Here is a 15,651-nt window from a genome sequence, read left to right on the forward strand (position 1 = left end):
ATAAGCCGCATCCGCTTCATTTTCCAAAAGATGATAATAAAACAATACATAGGCTGCACATTTGTATAGGCCGCAGAACTCAGGACGGTGCTTTTTAACGCGGCAGCAACTTTGCTGTTTAAAACGGAACAGTGCCTAACGACATTGTTTCGTATTAACCGACGCTTTTTAACCTAGTGTCTAACGGAACAGTACCGCTAGGCATTGTTTAGTATTTTCTTTCACCGCTAGAGGCGCACTAACCAGAGATTCTGGTTAATGCGCCCTAGCGGTGAAAGAAAAAGCCAAAGAATAGCCGCACCCTTATATAAGCCGCATGGCTCAAGTCGTCAGAAAAAAGTAGCGGCTAATAGTCCGAAAAGTATGGTAAGTAAAAAATATATGCTTATAGCCCCACATGGGAATATCATTATATTTATTGATTTACTTATCGTTCTTTGGTGGCACCATAAGTTAAACCTTTTTTTATAAAAATGATTTTGGACTGCCCAAAAAAGTATACATATACTACAAATATATATATATATATAATGTATTGCATAATATAATACAAAATATTAAACATTTTACATGTTATATGCATATATATATATATATATATATATATATATATATACAGAGTCACAGAAGAGCAATATGCACTGACAGGGTTCAAAACGTCATGGCAGCATAGCATTACGCCACGTTGCAGGGGCTTCCTGCTGCAAGCTGAATATTAATATAGCATGACAATGTATATAAAGGGTAAAAAGCCATCAAGACATTTGCTGTTATGACCCACTGACTGCAGTCTCTCCATGAGATTCGACCAGCTAAAAACTTACCATACACATTGATTATGCTGTTTACATAAAGTGATCCAGCCTCATTTTCAGCTACACACTGTACGCTGAACGAATCCGATCGCTGTATGTTACCTACTACCAACTTGTCTTGTCCAACACTCAACACAAAGGAAGGCGTGCCTAAAATGTAAATAAGTCCAGCTGAAAAGCATTGGAGATTATGTGGGCATCGATACTGCGGATGACACAGTACTGAATGACCGCAAACTTGTCAACGAGTTGCATTGAGACATTGTTTTGACACGCTTCTATCTAGTTCAGTTATGGCCAAATGGCGGATCTACTGTAGATCCGAATTCGAATCTATGTAGTTTTTTTGTGGATCTTTCAAGTTAGTTATCGGAAATTTTTATGAAGTATTTTTCTTTATTTTGTTTTAAAAAAGATTCTTGTAAACTTATCTCAAAATATTTTGTAAATTCAATGTTTTCAGCACTGAATTTTGTAAACGGTTATCATAGAACACGACTCACAAATACTCATCTTCGTAAACTGTAAGAGTTGCTGTAAATAGCAGGAAACTGCGTTTTGATAGTATTGTGAAGTCAAAGCCCACTCCTCGTTTTTCTCACTGATACCGGAGGTATTCACTGCAGCCCATACATTCACTGATTTTTAGTCCAATTATGTATACAACCAAAATTTTGTAAAATTGTATTTGACACCTTGTTTAAGATGTACATGATAAATGTTTGTGTATGATAAAAAAGAAAAATACACATCTTCAGCTTGCTGTGGATCTTTCATTTATCAGATTTGTCTGTAATGGATCAAGGTCAATATCATTTGGCCATCCTTGATTTAGTTGAAAATCAATAGAAGCGTGTCAAAACATAACTTTATGTGAAACTATTAAAGCAAATAGCAAACATTTGATTTTGCACAAAATACGATAAAAATGTAGCATGCGCAAATGTCAATGAAAAAAATATTTAGTTCGCACTTTTTGTATCCATTGCTCTATCATTTTCATTTCCTCTTAGCAATAGTTTTGCCCCCTAGAAGTTAACCAGAAGTGCTCTGTTCGGCTCCCTATGAGGTACGGGGCACCCATAAATAACCATTTATTGAACGAGGATATGCGATAAACAATTAAATTGTTGAGTCTGATGCATATTCCAAACCTTTCAACTACACTTTGCATGCCGTGTGTTTCATCAGTCAGTGAATGACCTGTTCAGGATGAACGTAAGCAAAAGATTTAGTAGATTTTTTTCAGAAAATATCGATCATTTGTAATCATTTTTCCTGTTTGAGGTGATCTGATTGTCAGGATGTTTCAAGATTAAAATTGATAAAACTTGATGGCGGATTAAAACGCTCAGTCTAATCCAAAGTGTGATTATTATTATAAGTCATGTATTTTTCGTCAGGTCGTTTTAATCACAATCAGGTTTTAGCGATTTCAAATTGGAAACATACTAGCTGTCTGATGATAGGAAAATACTTATAAATACTTTCCGATCAAATCTACAAAAGATTTATGTAAGTCTATCTATAAGGAATTCAAATATTAGATTTGTAACATTCATGGAAAATATCAGTTGCATAATCAGCAGTCATCTGTTCCATCTTCCCAACGCCAACTATTTATATAAAGATCTTTAGCTACACATTTGAAAGGATGCGTTTTGGAGGCATGCATAGGTTTACTCAAAGCCAATGAAGCTTTCAATGTTTAATTATGTGCTATGTGCAAAATTCTAGCTACCTCCTAAAGGTACGGCCGCGCGTAACGATTTTTCGTCGATTCTGACTGAAATCACAAAATGAACGAAAAACACAGAATTATTTGGTGGGAATTCACAGAATTGTCTGAGCTGCGCATGCACACTAAAATCGACAATGAAACACTTTCAATTGGCTAAGCGAGTTATTAGCGAGCACGATTCTAGCCGGTTTTGCAATTTATATATTCCAAGACACGTATTACGACACACAATAAAAGTACCAGCGCAATTCAACTTAGTACATACGATGCAACTGCCTAGATTGCGCTATTGTTGAATCTTTATCGTACGGACACTATGGCTACAAATCCTTTCATTTTTAATAATAACAATTTGTTTTAGCAGCAAAAGTTCTGTTGTAGAAAAAGTTGCCATCTTTAGCGTAATCAAGTCAGGTGCATCATATTTACTATGGCCAATCACGCTAGTATTTTCTTGCGCGTCGTGTTATGCGCCTCGGATTATATAAATTGCAAAAGCTGCTAGAATTGTGCTTGCTAATAATTTGTTTAGCCAATTAAAAGCGTTTCATCGACGATTTCGGTGTGCATGCACAACTCAGACATATCTGTGAATTTCGGCCAAATAATTCTGTGTTTTTTGTTTATTTAGTGATTTAGGTCAGAATCAACGAAAAAATCATTACGTGTGGCTAGACCTCAAGACCATACAAGGTTGCTGTGCTGAAAATCGCCAGAACTATGCAATTCTATGTTTCATTTATATCCAGCATTTACGATCAGCTCAAATATGCAATAAAAACTATGTATTTTCATTCTATTATGTTCATTCAACACAAAACCTGACACGTGTCTCATGTTGTCAAAACCTGACACGTGTCTCACGTTGTCAAAACCTGACACGTGTCTCACGTTGACTAAACCTGACACGTGTCTCATGTTGTCAAAACCTGACATGTGTCTCACGTTGTCTAAACCTGACACGTGTCTCATGTTGTCAAAACTTTCTCAGATCACTTTTACATTATTTGTAACGCAACAAGACTATTTGGAGATGTGCAACAAGTTTAAACCGAATTATGAGATTAAAGCACAGTTTGGCTTGTAGCTTTTTGTAGTCAATCGACAAAAGATTTTTATAAAATTAGCTGAGAAGGGTAAGAGTACACTTTATGCTTTAAAATGTATAGATTTATGCACATAGAGGTAAGCTGAGAAGATTTTTCAATCAACAAAGAACAAGGGCGGCCATAATTTTGCCCCGCACTGTATCTGCCATGACACGTGGCAATAAAGACAGCAACAGCTGTAATTCTACGATCCCGAGGGAAAGGCTTTGCAAACATAACACCTAGACACAAGGAATATTAGTAGTACCGGTGATTTGTCAGCTACTACGTTTCCCCGATGTTCCTCGCATGTTTGCATCATCGGCAACATGGAAAGTTTTGCTATTCGCATATTATTACCAAATGTTTCGTGCTCACGAATGATGGAAATGACGCTTGTAAATGATGCGCTGGAACATTTCACCCAAGTTATTCGACTTTACACATTTTCAACTTTTCATTTTAGTCAGTCCTATTTCTATTTAACGAGACAGCAGTGCACCATTATGACCTTTGACCTCTGACAATGCCTTAATTTTTTCAACAAAGCGCCCACATTAACCCGCAACATGTGAATGTTCACGATAACTCGATGTACGCACAACTCCAAATCCACATCATGGAAACATGGTGATTATTGCTAGCATAAATTACAGCTGTGTTACTATCGTCTTGGGCACTTACCAAAAGCAAAGCATTGCATGAATCACCAAGAAAATAGAGGCATATTTGATACACTGCAGAGTACAAGCAATATCACAATCCCCTGGAAGACTATATCTACCCTTCCATATTTCCCCGAGTAGATTATAATGGCACAATAGACTTATGGGCTAACCTGGCACAACCTCAACGCCATTAATGTAAAACGTGACAGCATCCACGTGAAACACCGAACAATCTAGGTCAAAACTTGAACCAGTTTGTACAAGTCCGGATACAGGAAATTCATCTCGAGAGTTCAGACTCGGGTAGTTCTGTGTGGTTACCTTCAACATAGAGCAATGATCAATAACCAGCTAGCCACATAAGGGTGTGTTCATACGAGCGGATCTAGAGAATAACTTTTGAAAACGACTAAAAATTTCAAGTGGACATACAAGCAAGCAGCACACATGGGTGATTTGAAATTTTTTCAATGCTTGTTTCTAAAATTGCCAAATAAAATTATTTGTGATGCTTTTATTGCAGACAGCTCTTATACTAGACAGTCAAATACAGCATGCTGAATATCGTTGGACAGTTTAACAACAAGGTCCTTGGCTACAACCAGGTCCGCTATTACAGCAAGGTCCACGACTACAACAAGGTCAATGAAAACAAGGTGAAACTCTACAAGGTCCATAGTACAACAAGGTTCACAGCTGAACACATGCATCAGCAATTCTGCAGCTACGAATCTTACATCAATATAGAGCGAAGCGAGAACAGTTTTAGGAACTTCATTCCCATCTGCATCTGTCTCAAACTCTGTAAGCTCTGCTACATATCGCACAACTTCAGTTTGTTCCAAAGCAAAAAACTCAAAACCCGAATACGGCCCTCCTTCTTTTGAGGGTCGATCTTTTCCATTCTTTATCACCACTGCTCCTGTATCTCCCACAACTTTTCCTACAACCTTGCCCCTTGCGGTAAACCTTCAATTAGACATAAAAATACATTTACTTGTAACAATACTTTTGGATAGAGCTAGGTAAAGTTATAGGAACAGTAAACTATCTACATCATGTGGCAAACTACACAAAAATAAATGCAAAAATAATTGGCTTCATGATCAATAAATTTGTGTAAATGAGGAAGAAAATGGAAATGCCTCAAAAATGTTTGAAGATGAATTGGCACAAAACTTTAGTAAATTTTATTAGAAAGTATCGTTATGTTTCTATCATTTGCAATTGTTTTTGATGTTTGAGGTGATCTGATTGCCAGGATGTTTCAATATTAAAATCGACAAAACTTGATCGCAGTTGAAAAGCTCAGATCAAGCAAAAGTGGATTATGCCGCCTACAGTTGAAAAGAGACTGACAAAATAGAAACGTGTAACGTTTCAACTTGAACACAATAGCTGATACCAACTATCGCGATAATAACAACTAGTGATGTCATTTTACATGTACAGTTAAACATGGATAACTCGCCCTCGGATATAGCAAACACATGGTTAACTCGAATGGATTTGCTTGGTCCGTTCCCACGCAATGATAAATGGCTCTATATAACTCGAACTCAACACTGTTAATTCGAACTGTTTTTTGCCCAACGGCTACCGAAACGGTTGCTATCGCTTTAGAAAATCACTTTATTCCAAGCCATAGAGGTAAACCTCAACTTTTCGTAATTCATAAGCGTCGTTATTACCACCATCGGCAAAATATTTTTGTCAACGACTTTTCTAAAGGTTTGGTGAAATTTGATTTATACCAAAAGTTCGCGTAGTGATCGCCCTTCGGAAGCGAGGTAAAGTGAGGTAGTGCATAAACTTCAAGAAAAATCGGCAAAATTGATCTTGGGTAAAATGCTCAAAAGAAAAAGATGTATTTTCTTTTGAGCATTTCAACAACGATCAAGTTATGCCAATGTCAATCTAAAAAATGTCCTGGCAATAACATCACCTCAAACAACGAACCAATCTCAAGTGATAGAAAAATCTCTATACATTTTAATAAAAAAACGTTTTAAACTTTACATTCGAAGCATTTAATTTGAAACAAGCCATTTGTGCTTTTGATTTATATTATAGATTGTATATGTACATGTATCTACTAATAAATAAGTAAATACATGGACTTGTGACAGTGCTCTGATAACTTGAACGCTCTGATAATTCGAACACTTTTGCTCGGTCCCTTGAAGTTTGAGTTATCCGAGTTTCACTGTATTTTCATTTTGAACGTTTGAACAGCGATCGTTTTATTCATTTTAATCTAGAAACAACCTGACAGTCAGATCACTTCAAACACAAACCACCACAAATGATAGAAAAACACCCATATTTTCTGATGAAATCTACTAAAATTTTGGGTAATTTTGTCATCCTTGATAGACAATTTATTCAGGAAGGAAAATTCCGTTTCTACACAAAATGGCAAAAAACTTGCTTTTACAGCAAAAACACCGAGTGTACATCAGCAAACAGTTTTCGGCATAAATTAATTCTGACAGAATGAGCAAAAAATTCTGTAGTGAAAAAAATAGGCAAATGCATGTAGGTAAGGCAGTACCATTTTTAGTGTAAATATTTGGATGATATAAGAATAGCGTGTTCTGCACCAAAATCAGCGAATGCATTGAATGGGCATGACCATCTATTACTAGCCGGTTATGGTGCTGAGTCCACCCCTGTAAATGGTTGTGTAAATGGCTACTGATTATAAACCCACCCCCTGTAAATGGTTGTGTATGCTACTGATTATAAACTAAAACATGGTTTTAGCAAAAACAAAACTACCTCACCAATCGCCACGATTTTCAGTAATCACAACACGAAGATACTGGAGCAGTTTGCCCAGCTTAGCAATTAAAAATATAAGTATTTTTTCTGTTTCGTTGTTAATGATTACCGCTTTTTGAAACTATAGAATATTTTCAAATTTTGTCAAAGAAAATCTGTTCATTGCATTCAACTGTCATTGTGTGCTTGTTTCAATAAGTCTTGATTGCTTTAACCCTTTTACAGGTGGTGAGACATTAATGTCGTTTTGCGATATCGATCCTAGTGGGTGGTGCGACATTAATGTCGATATCGCTCGCACTACGTATTAAGACTTACTACTGGTCTGTCTTCGTTTTTCTAATCATTTAAATACGTTATAAAGTAAAAGAACATATGTGGCGACTTGAACAACTAAATTTTAGCCATGTATCTTTTTGTTTCAACTTGTTTTGGGGCGATCGTTATCAAACGTCGTTCAATGTTTTTTTATTCAGTAAGATACTAAGCCTTTTCCACCGAATCGAATTTTATGCTTTTATGTGAACAAAAGAACTCGCGTGTATTGGTCTGTGTTCGTTATTCTATCAAATTAAGTACTTTTAAAGTAAAAGAACACATGTGAGGACTTGAATAACTACATTTTAGACATGTATCTTTTCATTTCAACTCGTTTTGGGCGATCGTTATTAATATCGATGTGTTTTTTTACTCGGTAAGATACTAAGCCTTTCAAAGTGTGGTTCTACTTGTAATATGCTTTATTTGTAATATAAATACAGAATATGTTTTATTCAACAATAAAACATTATCGCAAAAACCATCAATTTTTTCAATTTTCTTAAAAATTTACACGTGTAAGGGTAGTTTAAATAGCTCATATAGGCACAAAGGGTGTAAAACTGTTTGTACAGTGCCTTGTTATATGATACAAACATATCATACAACCATAGTGTAGCAAAAAAATATCATTTCAATAAAGTTTCAGAATTTTCATTTTTTTGAAAAATTAATTCACCCATGACGAGCTGATATTGGCTCAAAAACTCACCTGCGAAAGGGTTAATTGAGACCTATAATAGTTGTATCATGCAACATTGCAAAATACGTCCAAGAGTATAAAATATGTCCAGTCATATAAAGATGTGAGTACAAGAATAATCAATTGCTTCTAGTGAGAGTTCAAGTAACACCAATGAGCTCTTCACATATACCCTATGTTTTCATGACTAGGTCAATCCACAAATTTGTGTTACCCGTAAGATGGAGACAGCAAAAATCCACCTGTCAATTGATAGAGTTTTGTTATTCGCAATTTCTACCAGATGTGTCATACTTGTGAGAAATAAAAGTGGCACTGACGAATAACGAGCAAAAAAATGCCAATTAAGCTATTCCATTTTAAACATTTTCCACAGTTCATTTTTTATCATCTGCTAACTGAGTGGACTTATCAATATATTTACAGTCAAGAGGCCTGGCTACACACAGATGAAAAGGGTCCTTTGCACAGCCAGTCTTTCTGATGCATCAGCAACGCCGATGTCGACACGTCATTTCAAAATGAACATGTTGGTCTACTCCAGTAGAGATAGAACTGATGCTACAGTTATTTTCTGGAATAGTTAAATATTACAACCTTGTATTAATTTATGCCTTTACTCATTGCATTCAAGATTGGCTGAACAGTAATGACAACACAACTCCACACGGGTGACTCTTTATACATGCGCGAATCTTTCTTACTTGTAACAAATAAACCAAAGCTATTAGCATAACCTGAAACTGTTTTCGAAAAACTCCAAATAGCTGTTTTAATAATTGAATACTTGAAAAAATCTTTAGAATTTTTTTTTCTAGAAATTAATTTAACTTACTTTATGGCCTTGAAGTATTGTTGTACTTGATTACTTATGTCGTTACCGCCTACCATTTTGTTCTTTCAGCAAAATATGTAAATACAAATTGCTGCCCAAAGGCTTATTGTTGATTATGCATATTACAATGTAACTATCCTGACGATACATCATTGGTCAATCAATTGGCCAAAATGATGCATCACTTCGTGGCATCAGCGTGTGTGGCCACAGTAAGTACCGTAGAACCTGTATTTGAATGCCATCCTTTAATTGAACACCACTTCTATTTGACTGCCACCACATGTATTTGACATTCTTATTCTTTCCAAACTAATAATAGTAAGAGAAGTGTCCACAAAATAGTACTAATAATGACTCGCTTACATGAATAACAATTGATTATCTTGTTGTTTCTGTTTGTATCAAAGTCCTTATCCAACTCCAAAGCTTTACGATCTTTTCGTTAAAAGTTTGAATGCAACACACTAGAAATAATCAAAAACTGTATCCGGATAATAGTAGTTCCTAGCTTAACGCGGTTTGATACTACGACAAATGTGAAAAATGGTTTAGCAATCATGATGGAATCCGTACTTCTGTAATCTGTACGCTAAAGCTTATGCTTAAAACGCATGTCCAAGATTACGCAGTTTCTCTTTACACGCGCGAAGTATATTCTAAATAAAGTTTTGCAAAAATGTTTGCACGCGAATATCAACTAGTTGAGCAATGCAGAACAGTTGAGGTTAGACGACACTGTGGATATTAAACAGTCAAAAGATGAAACAGTTCCAAACGAAGCGACAATCAGAACGCAGACTGATCAAACAAACGATGCAAATAGTTTTGTTTAAAAATGATAACATTTGTTTCTGCATGTATTATAAATAAGGCTTGTTTAAATTAATTGTTTTTGAATGTATATTTGTAACGATTATCATTATTGATTATCATTATGTAACTTATAATTTTTGCAAATTTATAGCATATTATTTTATAGCATCATTGCGATTATCTTGACTCAGCCTACAGTGGATCGACGCTTATAACTCATTTTCTATTGCGCATAAAAAGCTAGTTTTGGCTGCAAACTGTGGCAAATATAGCTGACTACAATGAGATTTTATGCAACATTGTTAAATATAATTATGAAATAAAAATATGCCTTCAAGTTTAGAATGAAATAAAAAATGGAAAGCTGAAACAAATTTCAAAGCAGGGCGCATGATATTATATCATCGCAGGTTAATTGCAAGCAATAGATATCAACTGGCAGAGACATTTCACAACTTCGCAATGCATATTTATTTAGATATCTGCGACAAGTTTGAGGTAAGTTAGCAGAATTTTTGCATCTAAAAGAGTTAATGTCACTCCGCCCGAAGGAGGGTGCTAAATATAAGCTACATCTGCTTCACCTGTAAGAGGGTTAAATTTATCTTCCAAAAATTCTGACAAACCATTTGAAAAATACAAAGCCAGCCTCTATTTGAAAGCCGCTTGTATTTGACCACCACTAATAATAGGGAAAGGGTTGAAAAAGACAGCACCATGGCATTCAAATAAAGGTTTTACGATATCTATAATAAACGTGAGCGACAAATTTTATCAGTGTGTGTGACCAGGACTACAATTACCGTGTTTGGTTTAGTTAGGACTCTGCAGTAACACTTACGCTCCAGTGAATGTTGTAACAACCCGACAAAGTTTGTTGCTTGTGCATACATGCTCTGCAACCATTTCGCCATCCACCATATTGTATGGCGGATAGGAGACATCAACATCTTCCAATGGGCTTGTGCTTGACAAAATACTCATCTCAGCATAGTTGCCAACGATGTATTTCGTTTGCTGGTCCAAGTAAGCCTCGCATTGAAGTCGTCCTGCCCCGTCATTCGTCAAAGTAGGAAGGCTGTCAGTATTTAATACATATCCATAGAGGAGAGCCCCTAAAATCCATCATGGATAGTCATTGAATGAAAGGTCGTGTAGAGGTCGCATTAGCGTGTGCAGAGGTTGCATTAGCAACTGAGTCAGCAGGGGTCTGTTGACGGTAGATAACCGCTGACCAACATACTCCGCTGAGATTAATAAATACATATACACAACCACACCTGGCAGTCCCAAACACTGTGATAAATCGTAAAGTGTAATCACAATAGGCAGTCCCAAGCACAGTGATATATCGTAAAGTGTAATCACAATAGGCAGTCTCAAGCACAGTGATATATCGTAAAGTGTAATCACAATAGGCAGTCCCAAGCACAGTGATATAACTCCCAAGGGGGCATAACTCCCAAGGGGGCATAACTCGTAAAGTGACAAGGCGGTTGAGTGGTGCGGTGATAAAAACACCCGACTGTAAATCAGAGTGCCTGAGTGAAATTCCTGTGTGAAGCAATTTTTTTTTAACACTTTTAGGGTGGTTCTGGACAGATGAACCCTGCTTTTATTATAGCAAAGATGGCGTAACAGGCAGCTGGGTACATTGCGAGGCTGCCAAGGGTTCAACTAGGACCAATTTGCTGGCTTGCATACTGCTTCCAGGACAGCAACTATTTTTTATAGCAGTGAATGAGATGACACATGAGATCGCGCCAGCAATATAGTATTGAAAATGCCAGCTGCGTGTAACGACGTCCGCCTATCATTCCTGCAACTTGAAAAGCCTTAGTAGAGAAGTGTTACTATTGTGTAGAGAAGTGTTACTATTGTGTAGAGAAGTGTTACTATTGTGTAGAGAAGTGTTACTATTGTATACAGAGCACACCTCTCGGGTTGAGTAAAACGCGTGATGCATGATGAATCGCGTGAAGTTGCCTGATGGCTAAAACAATGCCAAATCGTCTTAAAATTGCTCATAATGGCTTACTAGATGCCTTGTAAGTAATATATCACCAAACCAGTGATTTTCTTTCCAAGTTTAAATTATTAATACAGGTTAAAGTGTTTTTGTAAACGTGTGTGAATATGACTCCTAACAATTTCTCACAGATTTTAAAGTGTTATTAGCTAGTTTTAATACATTTTTGGACAAATTTTGACCCTCATGCATTTTTCTAGTTTGTTGAGATTTCTCTCAAACTAGAAAGATGTGTGAAGATCAAAATTGGTCCAAAATGTATTAAAACTAGCCAAAACTGTCAGGAGTCACATTCAAACATGTTTAAAAAGAACGTCGACCTGTAATAGCTTGAAATTAATTTAAACTTGTTTGCAAGAAAATCACTGATTTGTTGAGATATTACTTTAAGTGCATCTGGCAAGCCATTGGGAGCAATCTTATGATGATCTGGCATGATTTTAGCCATCACGCAGCGTCACACAATTCATCGCGCATCACACGTTTTACTAACCCCGCACACCTCTCACATGAAACTGCAATTTTGCAGTTTGATATGGAATCAATCAGTAAATAAGATAATGGTTATATTTTAAAGTTTAAAATATAATCGTTATCTAATATAATTATTAGATAACGATTATATTATCAGTTTTATTATTTAATACAATATTATTTGATATAATATTATACTAATTAATATAATATTAAAACTGAACTCGTCATAGAGTTGCAAACAAACAATTTTAGATCATAAAATGAACACAAATAAACACATATCCATCTTACGGTTGGAATGTGTGATGAGATTGCATGTATGATGTTGGATTGCATTGTATGATGAGAAAGAGAGAACGGGCGAAATTATATAGTTTCCAAACAAGCTGATATGGCAAGTCCTTGACAAGCGGAAGAGATAATTAAAATAAATTGACTTAGAGACACGACTCAGTAAATCTTTTAAGGAGCTATTGCGTGCGTGTTATAGCATCGTGAATAATTGTGAATTTCTACATATTAACATACCTGTAGTAGGGTCGACACTAAATCGACCTTTATCGACTGCGCCATCAAACTCATCGGGAAATGCATATACTACGTTGCCTTCACGTCTTATCCACGAAACCAAAAGATTGGTAAAATTGGCCGCATCTTTGGGCACAAGCTGCTCATCAATATCTTTGAAACAGGGCAGAACAAAAGGCTGGTTCTGGGTTGGATTGTTAGGTACTTTAGCAGAGTAGATAGATGATTTCGGGACAATGTCTGCAAAGCATGCAAACAAGCTATTTTATGAAATGAAAATTTATGAATGAAAGTTTTTGGAATATTAGACATTCTTACAATAAATTAAATACAATAGATGGATTAATTAAGAGAACTTGTAAGAATGAGTATAAAATAAACAAACTATAAACCGGTTGGCAAGTAGATCATTTTGAGACAAACTTTGCCTTGTTTCTAACGTTATAGCAATTTAAAGGTTAACTGGCAGCATCTTAAGATTACATTTATTTATAACAATAGATTACATTTATTTATAACAATAGATTACATTTATTTATAACAATAGATTACATTTATTTATAACAATATATTCTTGATATTTCCTTTTCAATCAATGAATTTGATGTTAGTAAAACAGAAAACTAGTTTTTGGGTTCTTTCCTGTGATGTAAGGAGATATTGTCAGCAGATGCCAATAAATGTCTGAATTTTTGTCTACTAGCGGACTAGCCAATGCAATGGCGAGAGACAAAATACCGCAAAACCTGTATTTGAACACCACCTTTATTTGAACGCCACCCTTATTTGAGCGCCACTACGGTAGAAGGGTTGAAAAATAGAGTGCCCTCCCCTTTAATTGAACGCCACTTCTATTTGACCGATACAATTTGACATTCTTAATTTTTACAAACCCATAATAGCGAGTGAACGGTAGAAAAGTGTCCACAAAAGTGTGTTAACCCATTCAGGCCTGTTCCATGTTATTACGGGAAGAGTTGTGTTCTCCTAGGGCCTGATCCCGAAATCTCCGGGTTAAATTTTGATTCACTCTATTGCTTAGCTGTTTAGGTACATCGGTTTTATTTATTCACCAAACGAAGTTTAAGAGCTTGGGCAACATTTTGATACCAAATATGTGATACGTCAATAGATTTTTAACTAACAAATTACGTGATAGATATTAACTGTTCTGAAAATTTGTTGATCGCCGTTTTGGAAAAAGTTTATTACGACGATGGCAAACTTCCTAAGTGAATCAGATGTGGTAATCAGCTCAGAGGGAAAAAATAGCAACACAATTAATTTTCAAGAAAAAATTGAGAACTTATTCATGGAAGAAGGTAAGTTTTATGTGGCTATATATAGAATTTTACCAAAAAAAACCGATAAAAAGCCGAAATTTTGTTTGTGAATTTCGAACAAACTATATTCTAACAGTGTAAGATATGGATTTTTTATGATACACATGATTATAACATTGTCAATCAAATAAAATTTAGATTTTTATCGATTTTTAGAACTCATCACTTGATTGTCCTATAACAAATAATAATTTTATGATTTTCTTGTAACTACAAGAACTACCAAAGCCAAGAAAATACTGCATCAATTGATTTATGATGAGAGCAAATGTACATGGGTAGTTGGCATCAAATAACTCTCAATTTCTCATCATTTTTTATGAATAAATTTATATATATATATATTTTTATACACATACATGTATAAAATGTTCATTTTTCATGCATCTTCATTTTTACTGCATTTTTTACAGTATACTTTACTAAATTTTTACACATTTTCCTTGCTGGTGATTGTCTGTTAGCTGGTAACTTATTATCTTGTTTTATGCATAATATATCCATAATAACCTCTGCAATGCATTTCAATATAAATTAGCAAGCTGTCGGATTATGTAATTGATAAAACTGTCAGCGACGTAGTGTTAGTTAGAAGCTTGTAACACCTGTTCTATTACTTGGAATTGAGAAATCTTTTTTTTGATTTGCTGCTGATAAAGCTCCCTATCAATCTAACATAGTCCAACAATGTCACTGCCAAAAAACTGCTTGATAGCTGCTTTGAAACATAAAAACTCACTTTGATCAAAAATATTTTTCACGGAAGTATTAGAAATTGTGGTTAGTAGAATTTGTAAAGCTACAGAGATATTTATGTCAAATTGTAGACTGGAATGTTTCCGTTAAGCTGCAAAAAACAAATCAGGATTATTTTGAAAATTACTGTAGTTATACTAAATTTCCTGTAGCTCCATTTTAATTATAAGGCTACAGAAAAAATAATTAGGCTTGGGGGCAGTCAACCGATAACTAATTAGTGCTGAATGGGTTAATAATGACTCGATTACATCGATGATCATAAATTTGTTCGTTGTTTCTGTTTGTATCGAAGTCGGTTTTCAAACTCAAAATCTTTTTAGGTTTTTCATTAAAAAATTTGAATTCAACGCAAAAAAATTAGTAACTGTCTCAGGCTATTAGTTCCTTTTTTAACACCGTTGTGATACTATGATGTATGTGGGAAACCGTTTTCGCATCTATGATGGAAAATGTGCTAGAAATCTTTGAGGCTATTTTTAATACACACGGTTTATATTTGCGCTAGAAGTTTCTAATCGAAATGCCATCGTGTAAAGGTTTGCTTTTGCTAAAAAATTTGTTTGAACGCTAATATCGAATAGCTCAGCTGTGCCGAAGATGGGTTGTGACGAAAATACATTTTGCAAAGTATTAAAGTCAGAAGAACATGAAATAGTTTAAAGCACAACCAACAATCATAACGTTCCTGGCGGAGCGAATGATGCTAATATTTTTGTTTTAAAAATGTTTACATTTATTTTTGAATGC

At 35.2% G+C, this 15,651-nt stretch overlaps 1 protein-coding gene across 3 annotated transcripts in view; it reads right to left on the reverse strand.

Annotated features, from left to right (window-relative positions):
- Positions 1–15,651, reverse strand: part of LOC137393094 (uncharacterized) — a 47,017-nt gene that overhangs the window by 20,362 nt on the left and 11,004 nt on the right. For all 3 annotated transcript variants that reach the window (XM_068079504.1, XM_068079505.1, XM_068079506.1), the window contains exons 4-8: positions 12,803–13,042; positions 10,610–10,883; positions 5,050–5,281; positions 4,483–4,633; positions 825–965 (exon numbers count right to left, since the gene is read on the reverse strand). In XM_068079504.1, coding sequence (XP_067935605.1) covers positions 825–965; positions 4,483–4,633; positions 5,050–5,281; positions 10,610–10,883; positions 12,803–13,042 — 1,038 coding nt within the window. The remainder of the gene's footprint in view (positions 1–824; positions 966–4,482; positions 4,634–5,049; positions 5,282–10,609; positions 10,884–12,802; positions 13,043–15,651) is intronic.

This window comes from Watersipora subatra, chromosome 4 (assembly GCF_963576615.1).
Source record: "Watersipora subatra chromosome 4, tzWatSuba1.1, whole genome shotgun sequence".
Lineage (NCBI taxonomy): Eukaryota > Metazoa > Bryozoa > Gymnolaemata > Cheilostomatida > Watersiporidae > Watersipora > Watersipora subatra.